At 53.7% G+C, this 21466-nt stretch overlaps 1 protein-coding gene across 1 annotated transcript; it reads right to left on the bottom strand.

Moving 5' to 3' along the window:
* Nucleotides 1-1503: 1503 nt before the first annotated feature.
* Nucleotides 1504-20386, bottom strand: Stra6 (signaling receptor and transporter of retinol STRA6). The gene is made up of 18 exons (XM_059266932.1): nt 20258-20386; nt 16784-16850; nt 16422-16507; nt 15279-15418; nt 14930-14953; nt 14586-14752; nt 12871-12993; nt 10474-10541; nt 10194-10273; nt 9936-9997; nt 8512-8674; nt 6847-6922; nt 5864-5997; nt 4819-4936; nt 4633-4734; nt 3713-3876; nt 3130-3285; nt 1504-2547 (listed from the first exon to the last, which is right to left on the bottom strand). Exons 1-18 carry the CDS (start codon nt 20368-20370, stop codon nt 2378-2380), a joined length of 2013 nt encoding a protein of 670 aa, XP_059122915.1. The 5' UTR covers nt 20371-20386; the 3' UTR covers nt 1504-2377.
* Between the last annotated feature and the right edge of the window lie 1080 nt (nt 20387-21466).

Raw genomic sequence — 21466 nt, 5'->3', positions numbered from 1 at the left:
GAGGGAAAGCACCAGGATGGAGCCACATCCTAGATGCTGTGTTCCTTTGGGTAAGTTACTGCCCATCTCTGGGTTTCAGGTGCGTTAGAAATCAAACGGCAGAGGGGCTGGGAATGTAGCTGAGTTGGCCGAGTGCTTGCCTGGCATGCATGAGGCCCTGGAATAGTGGTGCATGCCTGTCATCTGGACACTCAGGAGGTGGGCACTCAGGAAACAAAGTCAGGAAGACCAGATTCTTACGCTACATAGCAAATTTGAGGCCAGCCCAGGCTACATGAGATCCTATCTCCTGAAAAAACACCAAGAAAAGGTAGTGTCTTAAAGGTCCATCTGACTGATCTAGACTTGACAGTTCCGACTTAGAGCCCTGCATCCCTGCTCCACTCGCCACTAAGGAGGCTGGGCATCCTGAAGGTCCAGCTAGCACCTTTCACTTACCACCTGAGGCAGAGCAACACGGGGACTATTGTGTTCAGGTGAACTAGCTACTCCTCTGCTTTGGTCTTTTGTGGCTTCCACTGTCCTCAGTGTATAGCATGAATTCCCAGCCATGGACCCTGTGACTGGCTGCTCCCGTGAGGACCTCCCCTATCTTCGTCTTCTTACGATGCCTGTGAAGAAGCTGGGTCATGTTCATCTTTACGTAGCCTATGCCCACCCCTCCCCACTATACCCTTTTCCTGATCTTTATCTGGCTGAATCAGTTTTCTACATCACCTCCTCCAAGTTTTTTTCTTGGATCTTCCCCCATCTTCAGCGTGAAGCAGGCCCCTTCCTTTGACCCCTTGTCTTGTGACCCAGCCAGATTATATTCTCTGTGACTGTCTCCTTCTTAAGGGCGGATGCAGAATCGGAGTTTTCCTCCTGTGACTGTGTGGGTTATTGACACCCCACATAAAGACATTTTGCAGTAGGCTGAGGGGGACTTAGAGCATGCTTTCTTTGGCCCCCTGGGCAGCCCAGATCATGGGTTTGGAGGGCCAGGAGGTACCTCTGGTGTGACCCGTGTATGTGTTTGATCTATAGTTGGGAATAAACGGGCAGGATTTTGAGGTTCTCTGACCCAAACAGGGTGGAGAAGCATGGTGAACCACATCTAGAGCATCTCTCTGATTCATACATCCTCCATCTCCTCCAAGACCCCAATGTCCGCATCTCCACCGTCCCTCTGCATCCTTGGTCCACTGCCTGATCTTCCTCTGCTCTGAATGACACCTCTCTCCCCTCTGTGTCTTTCTTTCTCCCTTAGAGTCTCTACCATCCTGCAGCCTCTTCTCCCCTCTCTTTCTTTATTTTATTATTATTATTATTATTATTATTATTATTATTATTATTATATATTTTTTTTTTTGTTTTTTGAGACAGGGTTTCTCTGTGTAGCTTTGCGCCTTTTCCTGGATCTCACTCTGTAGACCAGGCTAGCCTCGAACTCACAAAGATCCACCTGCCTCTGCCTCCCGAGTGCTGGGATTAAAGGCGTGCGCCACCAACGCCCGGCTCCCCTTTCTTTAAATGGTGAGAAAGAGTTCCTGCCCATTCTTTAAAACCTGGAAGTCCAGCATCTACACTGCCCAGCATCTACACTGCCTTGTAGGATCCCCAGCCATCATCATACAAAACTGGGGCTTCTCTCTATCCTCACCCAGTGTCCATCCCAGCACCCCAAGTGCCCCCCTACTCCCCCAGATCAAGCTCAGATTAGATTTACTGACAGTGTAGTGGTTCCCCTGAGAGCCCTCCCCTGTGAGGAGGAATGTTCCTCAGGGGCACGTTTATTACCGGGAGCACACTAACTTCTTTCATGACAACTAACGGCATTAAAACTACAAAAATATGTAGCTCTTGGAACGGGCAGCTCAGTGGGGCCTCTTGGAGTCTGACTTGGCTGCGTAGGAAAGGGTGGTAGGGAGAGAGGAAGGAGAAAGCTGGGCCAGAGAGGAAGCCCACACAGGCTCCACCTTCATGGTGGGAGGGCTGGGACTGAGGTGGGGCCAGCTGGGATGGGAGATACCCAGACCTTTCATCACCAGCAGGGAGCAAGAGGGGCCTCACTGAGGCCTGGCAGGCTGATGGCAGAGCCAGTGTGGGGAGGAGAGGCCTAAATGTGGCCGCCCTGCTCTGCCAGTTCCAAGACCGGGGCCTACCAGCTGTTTTCTCTAGAGCCCTAGCTGGGAGCAGGGTGGACAAGCACAGCCCAAAGTCCTCTTGAGGCTGGTGGTGTAGACACCGCGACTCCAGTCCCCTGATCCCACAGGGATCTGCTGGCTGGCAGAGCTGCCGCTGGGGGAGGGCAAGTGCTGACATGGGCAGGAGGGAGGGTGGTAGACGGGAATGTGCCTCAGCACACAAGAGCAGCGTGGTGTGGTTTTCCTCACCCTCAGGGCTGGGTGCCATTGGTCTTGGCACCACTCAGGGCTGCCTTCCGCAAGGCCTGCAGGCTTGGGTTGTGTAGCAGCGTATAGGCCAGGCCCCAGCGGGCCCTGCTCTGGCTGCCTTTGGGTCCTGTTCCCTTGGCCATCAGGTCCTTGGTCTGTAACAACTGCATTCCTGAGAGGGAGAAAGAGAGAGAGAGAGAGAGAGAGAGAGAGAGAGAGAGAGAGAGAGAGAGAGAGAGAGAGACCTTCGCTGAGTCCCAGCCAAGCCTCCACAGGCCCCAGACCTGAGAAGGGTTTGAAATCTCCAGGCACAGCCAGAGTTCTAGCCGCCAGCTAGGGAACAGCAGAAGGCCGGGCTGCAGAAGCATGTCCCCCTGCTGCTGGAAGAGGAGGGAGGGATGAAGTCTGTGAGGAACTACAAGTGTCAGGCTAGCAGCAGGAGGTGGGGGTTGAGGGAGTGAGGGCAGGCCTAATGTTCCCTACCACAGACCTCCTGGGCAGAGAAGGAGGTGGTGTTCTCCAGGAGGGGAGTACCAGGACACTCATTCTATTTCCTGTGCACACATAAGGTACATGTGTGTGCAAGTCCATATTAAAGAAAAAATTACCCTGAGACCCAGTCAGGAGGGTGACAGCAGAAAGCTGAAGGACAGAAGATGGGAGACTTCCTGCTGCTCTCTATTTTGGAGAGGTCTCCTGTGACTCCTTCCCGAGAAACTGGGAGTCTACATGCCCAGCCCAGGTGAAGAAGTACCTTCTTCTTCCTCTGCTGGTCTGACGCTGTCCTGAGGGGCCAGTGGAGGCCGGGGCTGAGGACTTGGCGCATGAAGGAGCAGGGTGCAGAAGGCTATGACTGCTGGATGGGACTGGCTGGCCTCAATCCTCAGGAAGTTTCGGTATGTGTGATAGCCTAGGATAGGTTGGGAACAGAATGCTGAGGCATGAGGAGCCCATGGCAGATTAGAGGTACTCAGAAACAGCAAGAGGCATCTAGGGCATCCGACCAAGCATGTCACACACACACTGCACACAGGCACTGGCACCCTTGTTAGAATACACCACATCCACCCTGCCGCCCAATCTTGTCCTGCACCAAGCAGCTCTGGCGTTTCTCAGCACACACACTGCACACACCTGTGGAGCCCTGGCAGTGCACACACACAGCCTTACACCACAGGGCCTCGGCAATGCTCACACACCTGCTGCACGTGAGTGCAGAAGCTTACATGCACAGATCCACTTAGAGCTTAAGGTGGGGCAGCTCCTTGGACAGCTCAGCACCCCCCCACCCCCCCACCCCCCCACCCCGCACCCTGGTCCCTGCCTAGTGACCTTACCTGGATCCAGGGATGCCGCTCTGGGTGGCAGCAGGCTGAGGTCCATCTGGCCGAGGTGAACAGTGTTGTAGAGGGTAGAAAGAAGCACCCGCCAGAGGGCCACGATAGCTCCCACCAGTGTGTTGATCGGGAAGAGAAGGAAAGTAGCTATGCAGAGCATGCGCCTGAGGGTAGGGAGGAGAAAGGCTCAGGCAGGCCTCGCCCAGAGTCCTGTGCCAGGCCAGGGTCACAGCTCCATGCCCACAGGCACTGTTGTTACCCAGCGACTGACATTTATTGGGTGGGCTTTTGTACCTCCCAGGGAAACCAAAGTTTACTAGCAGGTGTCTTCCTCTATCACTCTTCTACCTCGTTTTTTGAGGCAGGCTCTCTTGCTCAACATGGAGCCCACTGATTCGGCAAGACTAAGTTGGCCGGCAAGCCCCAAGGATCCTGCAGGCGTGTGCCACCATTCTGTAGACGCTGAGGGTCAACTGAACTCAGGTCCTCATGCCAGCATAGCAAGTGCTTTACCAAATGAGCCGTCCCCTGAGACCTCCACCTGTATCTGTGTGACCCTGGTGTTCCCACCTTCTTCCTCCTCTGTCCTATCCCCCCATCCACAAACTCCAGCTCCTCTTCGGAGCCAAGATTGTCCCACACTCTTGCTCCAAGGTAAGGAGGAGTCTGTGGGGGAAGAGAATACCAGTGATTCTCAAAGCAAGAAAGGCCCCTGGCAGAGCTGGGCAAACAGCGGCAGAGTGTGTCTCCCATGCCCTAGGCCTGGGGCTTGCAAGGCTGTGGGTTCTTATCACCCCCAAAATCTCCAGGGAGGAGGTTGGCTCTGTGACAGATAGGAAAGAGGCATTTTAGAAGGCAAAAATCTACAGAAAGAAGCATCTGGGACCTGAGGGAACCACAAACTTCAGGGACCGTCTTACTGGTTGGTCAGCTCTGGGGAACCATGGTGAGTCTCCAGGAAGACCCAGCGGGCTGCTATGTGCTGCAGGATTACAGCCAAGGCCAAAGTCAGCCAGAAGGGCCTGTAGGTAGGTAGGATGAGGAATGGGGTGTCATTCGAGGGCCCTTTGGAAAGTCCCAGAGCCCCTGATCTTTGCCTCACTCACCATGTGGATTCCAGGGATCGGAAGAGCAGGAGGTTCCTGCCATGGAGCAAAGGCATGAGCACCAGGAAGGCCAGGATGGTGGTCCCCAAGAAGAAGATGACCTGCTGCACCAGGAGCCCTGTAGGGGGCAGAAGGGACAAGGGGACAGACAAGGTTCTGTGGGAGCCAGCTTACCCTGCACTCTAGCAAGCTTCTGTGGCCACTTCCATTCCATGTCACTGCCTGAGCCTTGGATTCTTCTATAAAGTAGGGATGCTAGTCGCTGCCTTGGAGAGCTCTTGTAAGACTCCTGTAGCCTCAGAACCCGTGATATTCCCCTCAACTTGATCCTGAGTTTTGGGGCACAAATTACCTTTTAAATGAGCATGTGTATGCCTGTGAATCAGAGCTTAGTACCTGTGGGTGCTTGGGGTGGCTATGGAAGCCATCGGGCTCTACAGCCACCTGGGATGGTGTATACAGACGGGCTTGGGAGGTCTAAGGTTGACTAAGATGAAAATACAACTTTCAGTTCTATTATTTTACCTATCCTACATTACCTTACCTCCTGCCCTGGGTGAGAATGGGAGATCTCAAGGCCAGGTCTAGCCTTTGGACTTGCAGGAGAGGCCAAGTCCTTCATAGTTTGAGTGTGTTGTGCATCGTCGTCGTGTCTCGGGGAGAACTTGAGACATGGTCTAGAAAAGTCCTTGAGGGTCATCTGACTAGACTCTCTCAGGCAGCACTGCTGAGCAGCCCTCACATGTCCATGGAACCTTGCTTGCATCCCCAGGAACAAGGAACTCTACACCCTGAGACAGTGCATTATGGCCAGCCTTCCCTTACAGAAGCAGCTGTGTACCATCTTGAATGTGCCACATCCAGACCCAGATCCATCTTGCCCATAATCACCCAGGTGCACCTTCATGTGAAGGGCTCCCCTTTTGGGGGACTCTTACATCACCAATCCAGATGTTCTTGTCCTGCCCAGCCCAGGAAAACCCTTGCTAAGTATCCACCCTTCCGACCGGGGCCCAGCTCTAGGAACATGGTGAAGGGGGCTCACCAAGGCAGCTGAAGGCGGTCTGATAGGCGCTGAAACTCATCCAGCAGACTATGGCTTGGCGAGAGGGATGAGTACTCTGAAGTGGGGGACCCAGGTCCAGGGCAGACCCTCGGTGCAATGCTTGAAGATTGGCCCTGGGTTGGGAACAGTGACCTCAGAGAACAACATGATACCTCTAAATGGTAACCCAGGGCGAGCATCTGGCCATCAACAGGGAAACTTAGAGTTGCAGGAGCCTGGAGGTTACCAGTCTGGGAGCGGTCTTCCAGAGGAGGTAAGGTCTGTGTAGTCTTAGGAGACCCCAGACAGAGGCACAACCTGAACCATCACTGGGAATGATGGAATTAGAGCCCAGCTGGGCCTCCAGGGAGAAAGGCAAGGCAGGGAGCCTCAAATGCCAGGGCACGTAGGGCCAGCTCTGTGGTCCAAGACCCTGAGTAGGAACGCTGAAGCCGGTTGAGTGCCGCGAGTAGGTGAACCAGTCCTCTGCATTGCTCATTTCTCAGAACAACTTCCCCAATGCCCCCTCCACCTTCTGGGGTCCCTGCTCACCCTCCATCTTCCACTTCTCTGCTTTTACTCATGTGGTCACCCCTGCCTTTGGTACCCTTCGTCCCTCAGCCCCAGCCTCTTCCACCACTGGAACTGGATTCTTCATTACCAGCCCTCCTAGGCTGTATCATGCCTTGTTACGACTCACAGATCTCAAGGACAACCACACATGCCTGGGGCAGGCGAGGCCCACCTTCTTCTCCCACCACATACAGTCAGCGGGGGGTGGGGGGGTGGGGGGGGTGGGGGAGTGTGGGAGTGTGGGGGGGTGGGGGGGTGGGGGGTGGGGGGTGGGGGGATGGTGGTGGTGGCGGTGGTGGTGGTGCTCTGTGGCAAACTGGCCTACAGAGGAGTCTCTCTCCACCCTGGATTGGGATCCCTCAAGTCCCCTGCCCTACCTCTAGACTGGAGTGTCAGGGCCTGTCACTGACCTGTGAGTCCCCAGGGAACGGATCAGGAGCAGGAAGGTTAATGAGCAGGACAAGACCAGAGCCGAGATGTAGCATGCTGGATGAGAGAGAGAGAGTCGGGGAAGACAGGGGCTAGAGGATCTTCCACAGACTCTGACCCCTATACCTCACTCCAAGGGGAAACCACTGGGCCCCAGCTACCTTTCTTAGGTCCAGCATGAGCTGACACCCTCTACAGCCCCATCTTGCCCAGTAATATGTGATAGCCAAGAAAGAGAAAGGGCAGCTTTGAGCCACAGACCCGGCCTTGACCTTGGTTTTGTTGCTTACATTGTTATGACCCCTGCAATGAGAGATTGCTACCTGGCATCTGCCTGCAGCTCCCCACTTCCTGCCCATGTGGCTGGCCCTCAAGAGGGCCTTATGACAATCACAAGCTTCACTGATGGCCATGATGCTGTGGCCCACCTCCCAGAATGACCCTGGCCATAAACCCATCTGCACTTGTAGTAGTGGCTTTGATCAGAGTAGTGCCCTGTGCCTACCATAGTGAAGGAGGTGCTGACTGTTACCTAGCTCTTCTGGGTGGGGCCCTTCTTCTCGACTATCTCCCGCACACCCCTGACCACACACACAGACACTGAGACAGTCAGGTCCACAGTCTCTGTAACGGTGGATAGAGAGCTCTGAATACATGTGTAAGAATCTCGTGGATGTAGCTGACACACTTTCAACCCACATGCCAGCCAGCCTCACTTAGATCCTCACAGCAAGCCCACAGGGTCTCTCGTGGGAATTGTTCAGGGAGGGCTTGACAGCTCAGACCCCTGTATGCTCCCCATTCTCTGCCCTACACCACCACCATGCCCTGGGATGGCGTCAGGAGAATATGCAAAGCAGCCACATCTCCATCTGCAATGTTGGCAGCCTAAGCTCGAACCATTGCATGCTATTTCTCCAAAGCCAGAATGCTCATTTCGACAAGGGAGCCTCAAGTGGACCAATGGTACAGGTCCCATGAGTCATGACTATCAGGCTTTATGACAGGGTGGAAGGGAGCCCTAACTTGGGCTACAGGAGACCTATATTCTATCAATTGTGCCTGGTTGTACAACCTGAGGCTGACCCCTCCCCAGGTGTCTCCCACAAAGCTGCTGGGAGAGGGTAGGAGGTGGGTAGAAAGGTAACTATAAGCCATATCAGCCACGGAAGGGGCAGCTGACATTGTTCCCTGGCTTGAGGCTTATCACATGGGGCGGGGCGGGGCAGGGTGGGGGGAGATAGTCCAGATAGACAGGGATTTGGGAAGAGAAGGCAGGTGCTCTGCCAGGTACAGCCTGTGCCAAGAGGATTACCCATAAATCCCAGCCCCCACCCCACATATGTATCTTCTTCTCCCTTCCCACCCTGAAGTCACACAGCCATGGGCTTCTCTGTCACTACAGCTAGAGTTGGTCAAAGACACTGGGGCTGGGGGAGAGGAAGATATAATAAAGGTTGATAAGGACCGTAGGCTGCAGAGATGTGGAAGCTCCAACTGCCCCCGTTTTGAGATGAGGCGTGGAGACCCAGAGCAGAAAGGGGGCATGACCAAAGGCATCCTGTGTGTTCATGGCAGGCTATCACCAGGTCCAGTAGCCTGTCCCCCATCCCCTTATGGCCCTTAGGGACACCAGGCAAGCTCACCTTCCACAGCCCATAGGTGATGTTTCACCAGCTCTACCACCTCCTGCCGGTCCTCGGAGAGCACGATCCCAAAGCCAGCCAGCAGGTAGGAGACATCCGTGGTGATCCCTGCCCTTACCTTCTGCACAGTAGGCACTATGCTCACCAGCAGGAGCAGGGCCACCTGGAAAAGTGGGTTGGGGTGGGGGACCAGCTGTGTGCATATCAGCCCCTGCCACCCTAAAAAGTGTGTCCTAGTCTGCTAGAGGAGACTGTACCAGGCTGCAGCCACATGCCCCCAACTGTCCTGAGAGCAGGTCCTTCTGCCTTCAAACAGAGTGTGACATGAAGGTTTAACTTTAGTCCAGGAGGCCGAGGATAGGCCTCCACACAGCTATCCCTAGTTCTTTGCCTCTACTTGTCTATCCACCTGAGATTCAGAATATAAACATTTCCAACTTGGGACTGGAGTAATAGTTCAGTCAGTAAAGCACCTGGTGCATTTTACTGAATTTGATTTCCCAGAACCCATATAAAAAGCTGGGCATGGTGCCTCCTGCTTATAATCCCAGCGCTGGGGAGGCGGAGATGGGCAGATCCCCGGTGCTTGCTAACCAGCCAGCCTAGCCTACTCCAGATCAGTGAGAGATCCTGGCTCAGAATACAAGGTGGATGGTAACTAAGGAATGATCCTGGGAGTTGTCCTTCGGGGCGCACACACACACACACACACACACACACACACACACACACACACCACAGGGGTAGGTGTGAGAGAGATTTCAAACTTTTCCATTTTTTTTTTTGTACTATTGTTGCTTATTTGTTTGTGTTTTGAGACAGGGTTTCCTCTAGTCCAAGCCGGCCTCAAACGGGCTTTGTACCTGGGGAAGACCTTGGACTTCTGAACCTCCTGTCTCTACCTCCTAAGGGCTGGGATTACAGGCATGTGTTTACATGATGCTAGGGATTAACCCAGGGCTTCATATATGTAGGCAGGCACTCTACCAACTAAGCTGCAGCCCTAGTCCCTGGTAGTTTATTTGTTTTTGAGAGTCATGCTAAAGGTAGTGGTGATTTAGCCAACATGGCAACTCACAAAATCTCCCCAATATAGAAAAGTGGTTTTATTTCTTCTATTTTATAGATGAGTTAAAAGGTTGAGGAAGGTGGAGAAACTTGGCCAAGGTCACCCCAGAGGTAAACAATGGAGATACAATTGAAATCCATGTTTATGTTGACTTTGAAACTTGTGAATCATTACGTGAACCTGCTGAGAACTGGCATCCCGCCCATTGGGTAGGCTAGTGTTTCCAGGAGGCGCAGAGCAGCTGATTGGATAAGGGAGCATACCTGGGGATCTGATTGGGCCCTGAGCTGTCCCAGGTTTGGGGGATGAGGGCAGAGGTTTTGGGGACAGAGGGCCCTGCAACTTCAGGACACACCTGGTAAGTGGCTGTTCCTGTCAGAGCGGCTGAGATCACCAGCTTCAAGGGCAGGCGGAATCCTACAGTGACCGGAAGAAGGCATGAGGAGAACAATGTGACCCAGCCTCTGGCCCCGTCCTGTCCAGGCCAGGCCAGTGTGTCCCCTGTCCAGGACACTGACAACTGTGCCTCCATATGAGGAACGAGCTGACCCTTCCCACCAGCTTCTCTGGGCAAGGGCTCAGCCTAACCCTGGACCTCCACCGTACCACATACCTGGCTGTGGAGTGTAGATGGAGTGTTGGAAGTAGGCCCAAGCCTGAGACAGGAGGCCGTGCTTGGAGATGGGGTGGGAGCTGCAGACAAATCCAGGTAGGTGGAGCCTCAGGAAAAGCCCTCTGCTCCAAGGCCACATCCAAGTTGGGTCACGATCTTTCCCAGCACCATGCCACCAACAGGAACCTCCTCTACAGCACTTGTCCAGTCCCATCCTCCCACACAGGGTTGGCTCCCAGAACCTCATCTTCCTGCCTGCTGAGGGATGCCCAGACCTTACCGGCTGTCCAGCTTCTTCGGGTAGAGGAGGGTCCTCAGATACTTCTCGGAGTAGCTGGTCTGCAGCTCCTGTGTGGACAAGTGTTGGAAAGGCTGAGATCTGCCGCCAGCTGTCCCTGGGGCCCTGGCCAAGGACACTGAATGGATGAATGGACACCAGTGGTTTTTGTAATGCCACCTGACTAGGACAGTGGTAGTGGAGTGTAGGGAGACTGACCTATGACCATAGGGACAAGGGCCATACCTTGGAAAGCTACATTCTCCACAAATAAATACCACTCAGTCTTCTATAACAGAGCTGGCAACACTGGGAAGTCCTTCCCAAGATCCCCCTCTTAGTCAGTTCTTGGTTTTCTGGCCTCTTCCCGACAGGACTGGGGCCAAGGGAAACCTGGGCCCCATGGGCTCATTGCTGCTTAGGACACAAGATGGTGCCAGTCTAGGGCATATACTCTAGGCTCCCCTCCTGCTACTGCTTACTCAGGAGAGATCACAGGGTAATGGGATTTACCTAAACCACATTCCAGGCCTTAAGCTGCCTGCACAGTGGCAGAGACCCAGGCAAAGGTGGGGTGACCCTCTGCTTGGATCAGTGGGAGAATACAGGCAGTGGTCATCTGTTGCCACAGCAACCTGGGGACCCAGGGTAGGAATGGGTCAGCTCAAAGCTCGACTGAGTCTCTTGTGGCTTAAATCTTTCTGACTAACACCCAAAAAGGGTTTCATTCTTCTGAAAATTTGGAGGAGAGGTTTGCCATGGAAAGGAGGCAGGGCAGAGGAAAGCCTGTGAGGTGGTGGAAGCACATGTACCCAGGCCACTGTGTCTTCTGGGGGACCCCAGGCTTTGCAGAGAGAATACAAACACCAGGAAGGCAAAAGTAGTGAGCACTTAGGGTCCTGCTACATGTGGATAGCAAATCTGGAACCTAACCAAGAGGCAGGGGCCTCCTGGACCAGATAGGCCTCCTGGGTCCACAGGCTTCCCCTCACCTCTCCATTTCTCCTCAACTCCAGCTCAGTGCCTACCAAGTCCCCTCTGCTGATCTATAACCCAAACAGTATGCACCCAGGAGAACACCACCCTGGGTGGTCCTACTCCTCAGCTACCTGCCCTAGGTCAGCTGGGGGCGGGGGCGGGGCGGGGGCGGTATGGCTGTGTTGTTCAAATCCATGTTTGTGCCCACAGATACTCAGCCAAGCTGAGGTTACAGCTGGATTCTCCCCCACCTCTTTGCCCATGCCCCCATCCCCTAACCTGTGCCTTACTCACCCCATCTGGGCCCTCACCTTGGCCTCCCCAGTCCCTAGGAGGTCTCATAACCTCTGCATCTACATTCCTATGGCTACAGACTCAATGCATCACTGTCTGGGTTTGCTGTGGTACCCATCTCAGGGCACTACCTGCAGGAGGTCCAAGTCAGTGGATTCTGAAGTCCCAAATTCCAGCCAGCACCTGACACAGGGGAGGGCCTTAGAAGCTTCTTGATAAGTTCTTATTATCTTTCAATAATGCTGTCTTGTCACGAGGGATCCATGGATAGCATCCATCCCGCCAAACAATTCAACAATACTTTCTTTCTTCCTTTCTTTTTTTTTTTTTTAAGACAATCTCTCTCTCTTGTTTGTTTGGTAGATTGGGATTTTTTTTTGTTGTTGTTTGTTGTTTTGTTTTTTGAGACAGGGTTTCTCTGTGTAGCCATGGCTGTCCAGGAACTCACTCTGTAGACCAGGCTGGCCTCGAACTCAGAGATCCACCTGCCCCTGCCTCCTGAGAAGTAGGATTAAAGGTGGCCAAGACACTATCTCTTCTATCCTAGGTTGGCCTTGAACTTCCAGTTCTTCTCCCGCTACCTCCTAAGTTCTGGGAGCCACCATGCCCAGTTTACTTGATGCTCAAGTTCAAATCCAGGGCCTCATGCATGCTAGGCAAGCGTTCTACCAACAGATAAAACCTCAGCCTTGTGGAGTATCTCTTATGGGCACCCTGGGACCTTCAAGAACCTGGCCCAGCCTCTGCCTGGGGACAGGGATAGAGGACAGCACAAAACAGTTATTCTGAAAAATTGTTTTGTCTGGGCTGGCAGTGAGTAAAGGTGTGGCCAAGCTTGACAACCTGGGTTTGATCTCCAGGACCCACATAGTGGAAGAAGAGAGTTCACAAAAGTTGTCCTCTGACTTTGCGCTCTCTCTCTCTCTCTTTCTCTCTCTCTCTCTCTCTCTCTCTCTCTCTCTCTCTCTCTCTCTCACACACACACACACACACACACACACACACACACATGAATGCACACAGGCAGGAACGTGCACAGATGCATAGAGAAAAAGGTGAAATTTTAAAACACAGACATAGACATGGGAAGGCAGCCCTGGTCCACATTTTACCTGGGAGCCTACTTACCTGGGAGCCTGCTCCAGTCCGGTAACGGACACTCTGCACCAGCTGCACTGGGTACCAAAGACTCAGGAACCCGAGGCCCAGAAGCATAGGCAAGGAGGCCAGCAAGGAGTAGTACTTGTAGATCTGGACAGACAGACACTCAGTCAGACCTACCTTCTGCTTTCTTCCCAGGATCCACATCCCTCCACCCCATACAGGGCCCTGGGGATCCCAGGGAGCCATGGTAAGCCTTCTGGTTCTAGGGCCTCCAAACTGGGTCACCTCCCCACCTTGTGCCCTAATGGCTTAAACAGAACCCAAAGAAGGTGGCACCATCCCTTCCTATACTCCCATGGGATCCTTTGAAGCCTGCAATCAGCCACCCAATTTCCCAGTTTCTGTGCTCCCAGGATATTAGGACACACACTATTAAAAACTAGAGCATAAAGGGGGCTGGACAGATGGCTCAGTGTTTAAGAGCACTGGCCGCTCTTCCAGGGGACTCGGATTTGGTTCCCAGCACCCACATGGCAGTTCACAACTGTCTGCAACTCTGGGTCTGAGGATCTAGTGCCCTCTTCTGGCCTCCATGGGCACTGTAGGCATGTGGTACACATGCATGTATCCATACGTGCAAACAAAACACTCATACACATTTTTTAAAAAAGTTAAATAAATAAAAAACTAGACAAAGACCTAATTTTGTCTAGTATAGTTTGTCTAGTACGTGCCCCAGCACCCATGTGAGACCTCCCTGGGTCGGCTCCTTCCATATTTATTTGATTTTTCAATTCAGTGTGTTTTTCTTGAGAGCATAATGTGTGCCAAGCTCTAAGTGGTGAACAATGTCCAAGTCCCTTAGCAAAAAAGCTTCTTAGTCTTTGGTGTTTGGTGTCTTTGTTTTCTATTTTGAGACAATATCTCACTATGTAGCCCAAGTTAGCCTCAAACTAGTGATCCTCCTGCCTCAGCTTCCCAAAAGCTGGAATTACAGGTGGGATCCATGATGATTGGATTTTAAAAAATTTCCTAATCTTCACTTTCCTGGAGATATTGGTGTTGTCAACTCCATTGACAGATGGGGAAACTGAGTCTCAGACAAGTGACTCTTTTCTCTGGGCACTTTGCTTTAGGTAGCATCACCTCGCTGTGTGTTGTGTCTCTTCTTCTGGAAGGACAGCTCCTAGAAGGCCAAGGACTTTTTATTTTTCCACAGGCATATTTCAAGGCCCGAAAATGTTTCTTGAATGAATGAATGAATGAATGAATGAATGGGTGACTGAACAAATGAGTGAAGTTGTGAAGCTCTGAAGTTGAGTTGCACCACTGTTCTTTGGGTCTGGACTGAGGAACTTCACAGTCCCAGCCAGTAGCCAGTGAAGCTGTTCTGGGATTCTAGAATTCTCCTTTGGCCTCTGAGACTATTTCCACACACGGCTCTTCCTTCGTCTATTCTCCCTGCCCAAAGGAAGACTCGGAAATCAGGGAGGGGTGCTGTAGGCTTCCTCGTCCTCCACTCTGCCCTCCTAGGCTGAAAGCTGCTGAGGACAGGGCCCAGATCCCTGCCCCAGGCCTCAACCCCACAGCAGCCAAGCTTGGCACAGACATGGGTTGAAGGGCATGAGAGTCTGAGAATAATGGAGGGAAGTAGGGGAGCCCGGAGTATGGACAGAGGTGAAAAAAAAGAGCTGAGCAGGTGCACCCTTCTGCCCTAGGCCACTGTGAGTCAGGGTTACCTTGGGGTCCTGAGGACACTCGGCTCTCTGCCAGATCTGAACTCCAAAGTGGGCCCAGGATAGCACAGTACCCAGTAAGTATGCAGTTCGGAGCCCTGCCGTAGCGCAGGCAGCCAGAGGGTAGTAAAGGACTGGGTAGTAGAGCAGGGCCAGTAACTTCCAGGGCCCTAGAACGTGGAACAAATGAGAGACACTGATGGAGAGAAAGACCGAGGGCCTGGGCCATCCCCCTGAAGCTCTTTCCTATCTATCTTCCAAGCCCCTCCATGGGTCAAAGCTTCTTCAGCGGGTAAGAGCTCACTCTGCTAAAGTTCGAGCAAAGGCTGTGAGCTTAGCCAGGTTACCTCTTGATGTCTCCGTCTGCCCGTCTGTGGAAAGGAAAGGGCCAGTGTTTCAGCAAAGGCAAACCAAGAAGTGCTTAGCATGGTGCCTGAGTAAGTACTCAGCAAACTAAGTACTATTTTATCACTGCTTTCTTCTCTGACCCTTAGTTCTCTCTGCTGTAAATTAGAGCTATTAATACTTCCCACCCTTTGTGGAGACTGTTGATCTAAAGAGGTCATTCTGCGGCCAGAGGATTCCCTACTGGTAGATGTTCCTGTTGCCGTCACCTCCCCAGCCAACCTTAATAAACCAGGACCCCACCCTGCCTTGTCCCATCAGGCCAGCCCCCAGATCCCTTGCACAAGATACCTGGGCTGGATGCTGTCTCCAGGCTCAGGAAAGGCAGTGGGTCCTCACTGGGGAGCCACAGGCACAGATTGCTGAAGAGGACCACAAAGATGGCAGTGGGCACTGTCCAGGACCGTTCCCCAGCCAAGAAATCCACAGGGCTGCCATAGACAGGGAAGGGATACAAGGAAAGCACTCGGTCCCTGACCTTTGTCCCCTCCACACTATGCTCCCTAAACCGTGACTTTGTCTACCATCCAAAGGGGAGACGGGAGGTCTCTCTTCACCGCTGCTTCATTCACTGCCAGCATGTTTGTGGTGGGCCTAGCACCCATCCTGAGCTGGGCCCTGAGGCAAGAGGCGGGTGGGAACAAGCTTTCGGTGCTCCACCCACCAGAGGAGCTCCAGGAAACAGCCGCCTCCACGGGAGAAGATCTGTCTGTCTGGGTTGGCAGGCCTTCAGAGAACACAGGGAGTCATAACATCCTTGTGCAACGACCGCCTCCTTGGACTGGGTGTGGACCAGGGCAGAGGGCAGACAGCGGGCATGGCAGTCTCAGGCGTTTGGGCTCTGCTTCTCGGCTCCAGCTTGCCCTGGTCCTCGAGGAGTCCCATCCTCCCTCCTTCTACTCCCCAGCAAAGCAGATGTCCCCCTGCCCCGGACATCTCAGGCTGCTTCCACGGAAGATCCCAATTCCCAGAGGACTAGCGCCTGCCGCCTTTCCTCACGTTTGCTGTCTCCTTCTTCAGCCAGCCTGGTCCTGTGTCCTCAGAATGGCCCCTCACCTCACTCTCTGAAGTGAGCTACAAGGCCCACAGGGGCTGCAGGGCAATCGCTCCCAAATCATGGAACAGACTGGGATAACATCAGGGGCTGATGGGCCACTCTAGGCCACTCTAAGCCTGAGGGCTGCCTACCCGGACCTCCATTTCCCTTCCCCTCTCCCCATCTCCTGAACACTCAGACTGACATGGAGCAGCCCCTCCACCTCCTCCTGTTATATCTGCCTGCCTAAGCCAAGAACGCTGGGTCGGGAGGGCTCTAGACTGAGAGAGGAGACAGGGGCGATTCTGAAGTCAGAGCTGGCTTTAAAGCATCTAAAAGGTCACCCACCCTCCCAGAGGAGCCTTGTCAAGTGGGGCTTCCCAGAGCCTAGCACCAACCTGGGCAGTCCGAGCCTGCAATGACCACAGCGTGCCCGAAGCCTGCGACGCTTCACCAGCAAGGCCAGCAGGAGCAGAGCCAGGAGCTGGAAGAGAGAGCAGAAGAAGGCTTGGGGGCCAGGCTTCCCAGAGATCTGAGTGCCAAGACTTGTCCCTTTGGGTCTCAAAATGCTCCTCACCCACCCAACGCATGCTCAGGTGACAACTTGGGGACTGGCTAAAAGATGACGGAGTCTATGAGGTTGGACTTGACCAGTACCTCCGGTTTGGGGGCACTAGGTCCCCATCACCATTCCAAATAGGAAGACAAATCCCTCCCTCTGCCTGGACTGGCAGCAGGTGGCAAGGTGGGCTGGACTTACTGACAGGGAGGCCAGGCAGGCATGGTGCAGGGCAGGTGGTACACTGGGCTGGCAGGTCAGCTTCACCCTGTAGAACAAACAGCCACAGGTTTCGCTGGCTCTAGGGTTAGAGGAGGCCTCACCAGCATCTCCCTCCCTCTCCCCCTACCCCAGCCTGCCTAGTTCTGCTTTTCAGAGTCAGTCTGGACCCCCATACCCCTGTGTCGAGCTGGTCCTGTGCCATGGTATAGGGTTAGAGACAGGAGAGTCTGGGAAACACAGAGTACGAACGCTTGGTCTGAATGTCTGTTCTTGTTCACCCAAACCTCCAGGATTCTCATCATCCATCTTTAGGGGACTCCTGACTGCCCAGAGCCTCACAGACCCCTTTGCAGAACAGAGGTTGAGCCCACCATCTGAATCAAGCAGTCTAGCATTTAATCCTGTCTGACTTGCTTCTGATGCCTGATTGATCTAGGACTTGAAGGATCCTTTCTCTTTCCCCATTCCATCTCGTTAAAAGCTTTGGTGTACAGCAAAACACAAGGACAGAAATCAGAAATCCAGGCCATACGGTTCTCCGTGCCCTGTGCCCGCTGAGCTGAACACACTAAATGAAGTGTCCCTTTTCCTGATCACCACAGAGGCTCCCTGGGGACTGGCAGAGGTCCTGCTCTGAAGGTAGTTAAGCACAGAAGGAGGCCAGTGGAAATAAAGGGCTCAATGAGGACCACGAATGTGACAACTTCCACTGCTGGGTCATGTGGCAGAGAAAGCTTCGACTAAAGACGGGTAAGCGGGCAGGCTGGGTGCCAGGACTCGGATAGTTTTCTAGAATGCCCAGCTTGGGTCTGAGAGCCAGAGGGAGGTTTCCAATGTGAGTGAGGCCTGGGAGGATGGGGGTGTGGCATGTGTGGGATGGGGAGGTGGGGGAGGAGAGTGAGGAGTTGGGGTGGGGAGTGGGGAAAGGGTAGAACTGAAAGGAGTCTGCTATGGTTCAGCTTTCCTGGCCCGGGAGGCTAGGTCACCCTCCTTGGCACCTGCCCGGCTGCAGCTGCGTAGCAAAGAGGTGTGAAGAGCCCTGGGACCCTCTGCTGGGTTGGCCTTCTCCCTCCAGCTGGCTTTCTCTTGGGGACTTCCTGAGCTCATCATTGAGGTGGAGGGGTCAAATGGGTGTTTCCTGTGCCGTTTCTAGCCCCAGCAAAGCTGCTCCCATAGGCAACATGCCTGCCATGCAGGAGTGTAGGGGACATCTATTTGTGTGAGCTTGGGTCTCAGCCTCTCACTCCCAAGCGCAATGTGTGGGATGGGCAGGGCTCTGACCAGCCTCAGGACCTCAGGAGTACCACTCAAGTCCCTAAACCCTTCTCTGGGTCTAGTTCTGCTCAGCCCAGTGCTTCTAGCCTTGCCAGGACAGGGATGCAGCACGCTGTCCCTTGAATAACTTGGCCACTTTCTCATGAGCCCACATCAAACTAAAAGCCACCTCAACCCTGGAAACCTTATTTAGGGCCCTCTCTGGGGAACCTCTGGTCCTTATTGAACATAAGGTTCCTGACACCTTAGTTTAGTGTGTTCACTGGGGTGGGGGTGGGGACTCAGGCTTTGTGTGATTGGTCAGACAGGATAACATAGATATGACCAAAGGGAGGGCAAGGAACTCCCTCTCAGGAGAGATGCAAGCAGGTACTAAAGAGTGTAGAGGGGAGAGAAAGTTCTACCACGCTTCTGAGAAGAAGGTTGGAAGGGTTGAAATTGGATCACCACAATGAAAAGGTGACCCTTACAGTGCTTTGGGGCTGGAGTTGGACAGAAGGTTGGTATCTCCACAGGAAAAAAACGGAGGAGGCAGCCCTGGGGTGTGGAAAGAGCCTGAGCAGGGAGAAGACAGTGTGGCGGGCACTAAACAAGCCTCTCAGCTTGCTGGTCCAGAGGGAGGCCAGGGCAAGGTTAAAGCTGGTGGGGGAGGCACTGTGGAGGCCGCCTGTGCAAGGCAGAGGCCTCAAGCTTAGAAGTCTGTGGCTGAGTCCATCCTGACCCTGAGGCCCCACCCCAGCTCCATCCTACAGTGCAGGGGCACACTAAGTCTGCATCCTGGAACTCTTCAAAGCTTTGATGTAGCATACCCCTGGGGTGTCTGACTCACATAGGGAGAGGTGAACCCAAGTTCATCTCCTAGGGAATCCCCTGTACTCCCAGCTTCCCGTTCTCATCTTTGGGGGGTGGGAGGAAAGAGGTGGGGTTGTGTCTAGACTTGTTTTTTTTTTCTAAATAAGTAGATTGCAATAATCCCCTTCATTCTACAGACCCACCTCTACACAGATGCATTTCCCACCATACACTTGCCTTATTCTGAGCCTGTACACAGATTTCCCCAACAACAGAACTAGTTGCAGGCACCTGGCTTCCTGCCCGTGCCCAGCCTGGTCCCTGACACTCACAAGGACACATTTTCTGATTGGGTCCTCACCCCAAGTTAGGAGCTTTGTTTCCTAGGAGAGTCTAGGCCTCTCCTCTAGTCCAGGCCTTCATGGCAGAGTTGGGGAGGCTGGGAGAGGGGGAGTCACGAGGGCCTTGCTGACCACCAACTTCTTCTGCAAGTGGCCAGAACCTTAAGTCCTCCAAACTACAGCTCCTTCCCTCGGGCCTGGGTGGGGCTTCAGTTCCTGCTGGGTGACCCCAACCGAGCCATGCCACAGCCCTAGCCTCTGGGGAAGCACTTGAGCATTTTTCCTTCTCCAGTTTCAAATTTTAATGGGGAACAGATGTGCACACATCTGGCTTAGTACCTCCCCTCCACCCCATCTCACCCCACCCCCACCTCTCTGCCTTACCTTTCCAGCTCTTCAAAAACCCTCAGATGGAGCAGGGGCCAGGAACAATAGGAGAGAGTGCCATGGAGGCAGAGGGACTTAGGGGAGAGGAGTGCCATGCCACAGAAAACTTCAGTGCCCAGACTAAACAGGTAGGAAGGGTCAAGGCCAAGATTCTCAGGACACCAGTGGGGTGAGGGTGAGTTGAACTGCATGCATACCCTCCCTGGGCTAACCTGTGCACTTGCTGTAAGAACCAGACCTCCTTTCTTTCCATAACTTCCTAAACTCCCCTCAGAGTGGTCCAGAGACTTTCCTCCGTGGTCACAGCTTTCCTCCGTGACGCCCAGGTTTTCCTCCTAGGGTTTCTGACTCTCCCATGCTTGTACAAACCATATACCTGTCACCAGAGAGGTCTGTGACACCCGCACTGCTCCCCATCCTGGCTGGCTACAGGCCAGATGGCCTCAAGACCTTAATAATGGCTCAGGAACTGTTTGTTGTTCTCGGGTATTAGAGACAGCCAGAAGCCCAGAGAGGCTGTGACTTACCTAGTGTGACACATCAGATAAACGGGAGAGTCAGTCTTAAATACTTGCCCAGGGTCTCTCTGCCTCCATCTTGGGCAACCTCTCTACCATAATCCATTCTGATGACTAACTGAGCCAAATGCCACACTTACCCCTCTGGCTGCACCTCCTCAGACCCTAGAGGCTCCTCAATGTACCAGCTGCTGTAATCATCTGTCACCCCGGAGGAGGTCTGGTTCCCATCCTCTGCTGCCTGGGACGCCATGCTCCAACCTTTCTTCCTTGAACCCAGACAAGGGAGAGACAGAAAAGAAAAAAAAAGGCATACAAATGTGAAAAGAGGCTTAAAAGAAAGAAAACCAGAAACAAAGGAACATTTCTTCTTAATCCCAAAGGTTACTTTCTTGCTTTTAGCTCTCTGGGAAAAGCCATCTGGGACTTCAGGTCAGGGGAGGGCTGGCGGCGGGGGGCTGGGAGGTGGGGTAGTCGGGGGTGGGGTGGGAGGGGGGTGTTCAGGAGTCTCCTCTTGTCTTTTCCCACCCAATCTTGCTCGGTCTGACAGAGTCAGAGTTCCAGGCTCTTGCTGAAGCACCTTGTGGGCCAACTGACCTGCTACCAGCTGGTCCACTTTCAAAGATTTCCCCAGTGCAAACTGCCGGCACAGACCCCTTCCTTCCCCGCCCCAAGCCCACCCAGATGGACCCACAGACAGAGTAGAAAGGGGGACCAAGGAGGAAGGAGCTGCAGAGATGAAAGGGTGGGCGGGCTGTGGCCGGCTCCACTTGGTCTGCCCCACAGCTGGGTTCCCCACCCCTCCTGCTCTGGGGTCCAGCCCAAGCCCTCCCTCCCCTCTTTGCCAAGGCTCCCTTGAGACCATCCCCCAGTGTCCGCTTGCCCCTGGCCAGACCCTTTACCTTTTCAGCCTTGGTGCTGGGAACACACCATAATTCTTGATGAGCCCCCACAGATGGATGGCTGCTGACCATGCACATGTCTACCTCTAGCACCTGCCCGGAGCTCTCCCCCCTAGGCACAGCCCCTCTGCAGAGCCCAGCATCTTGGCGTCTTAGGATAACACCCTACTGATACTGGCCACAGAGACAGGGAGGAACCTATCCACATGGTCTCCTGAGTATATATGAGGGAGAACACACGTGTTACACTAGTAAAACCTTTTTGTTCTTACGACTTGATTTCACAAGAAGATAACACCCCCACAGGCGGAAATGAGTCCTTCAAACTCAAACCAGACCTGCGAGAAGATGAACCTTGCCTGCCTGCTGCTCCGCTGGGCTCGCAGCAGCCCCGGTGAAGGGGTGAGGGTTTTCCTCTTCTCCCGGAGGAGCTGGACCCCTGGCTGC

Source organism: Peromyscus eremicus, chromosome 7 (assembly GCF_949786415.1).
Source record: "Peromyscus eremicus chromosome 7, PerEre_H2_v1, whole genome shotgun sequence".
NCBI lineage: Eukaryota > Metazoa > Chordata > Mammalia > Rodentia > Cricetidae > Peromyscus > Peromyscus eremicus.
This window is presented reverse-complemented; position numbering and strand designations above follow the sequence as displayed.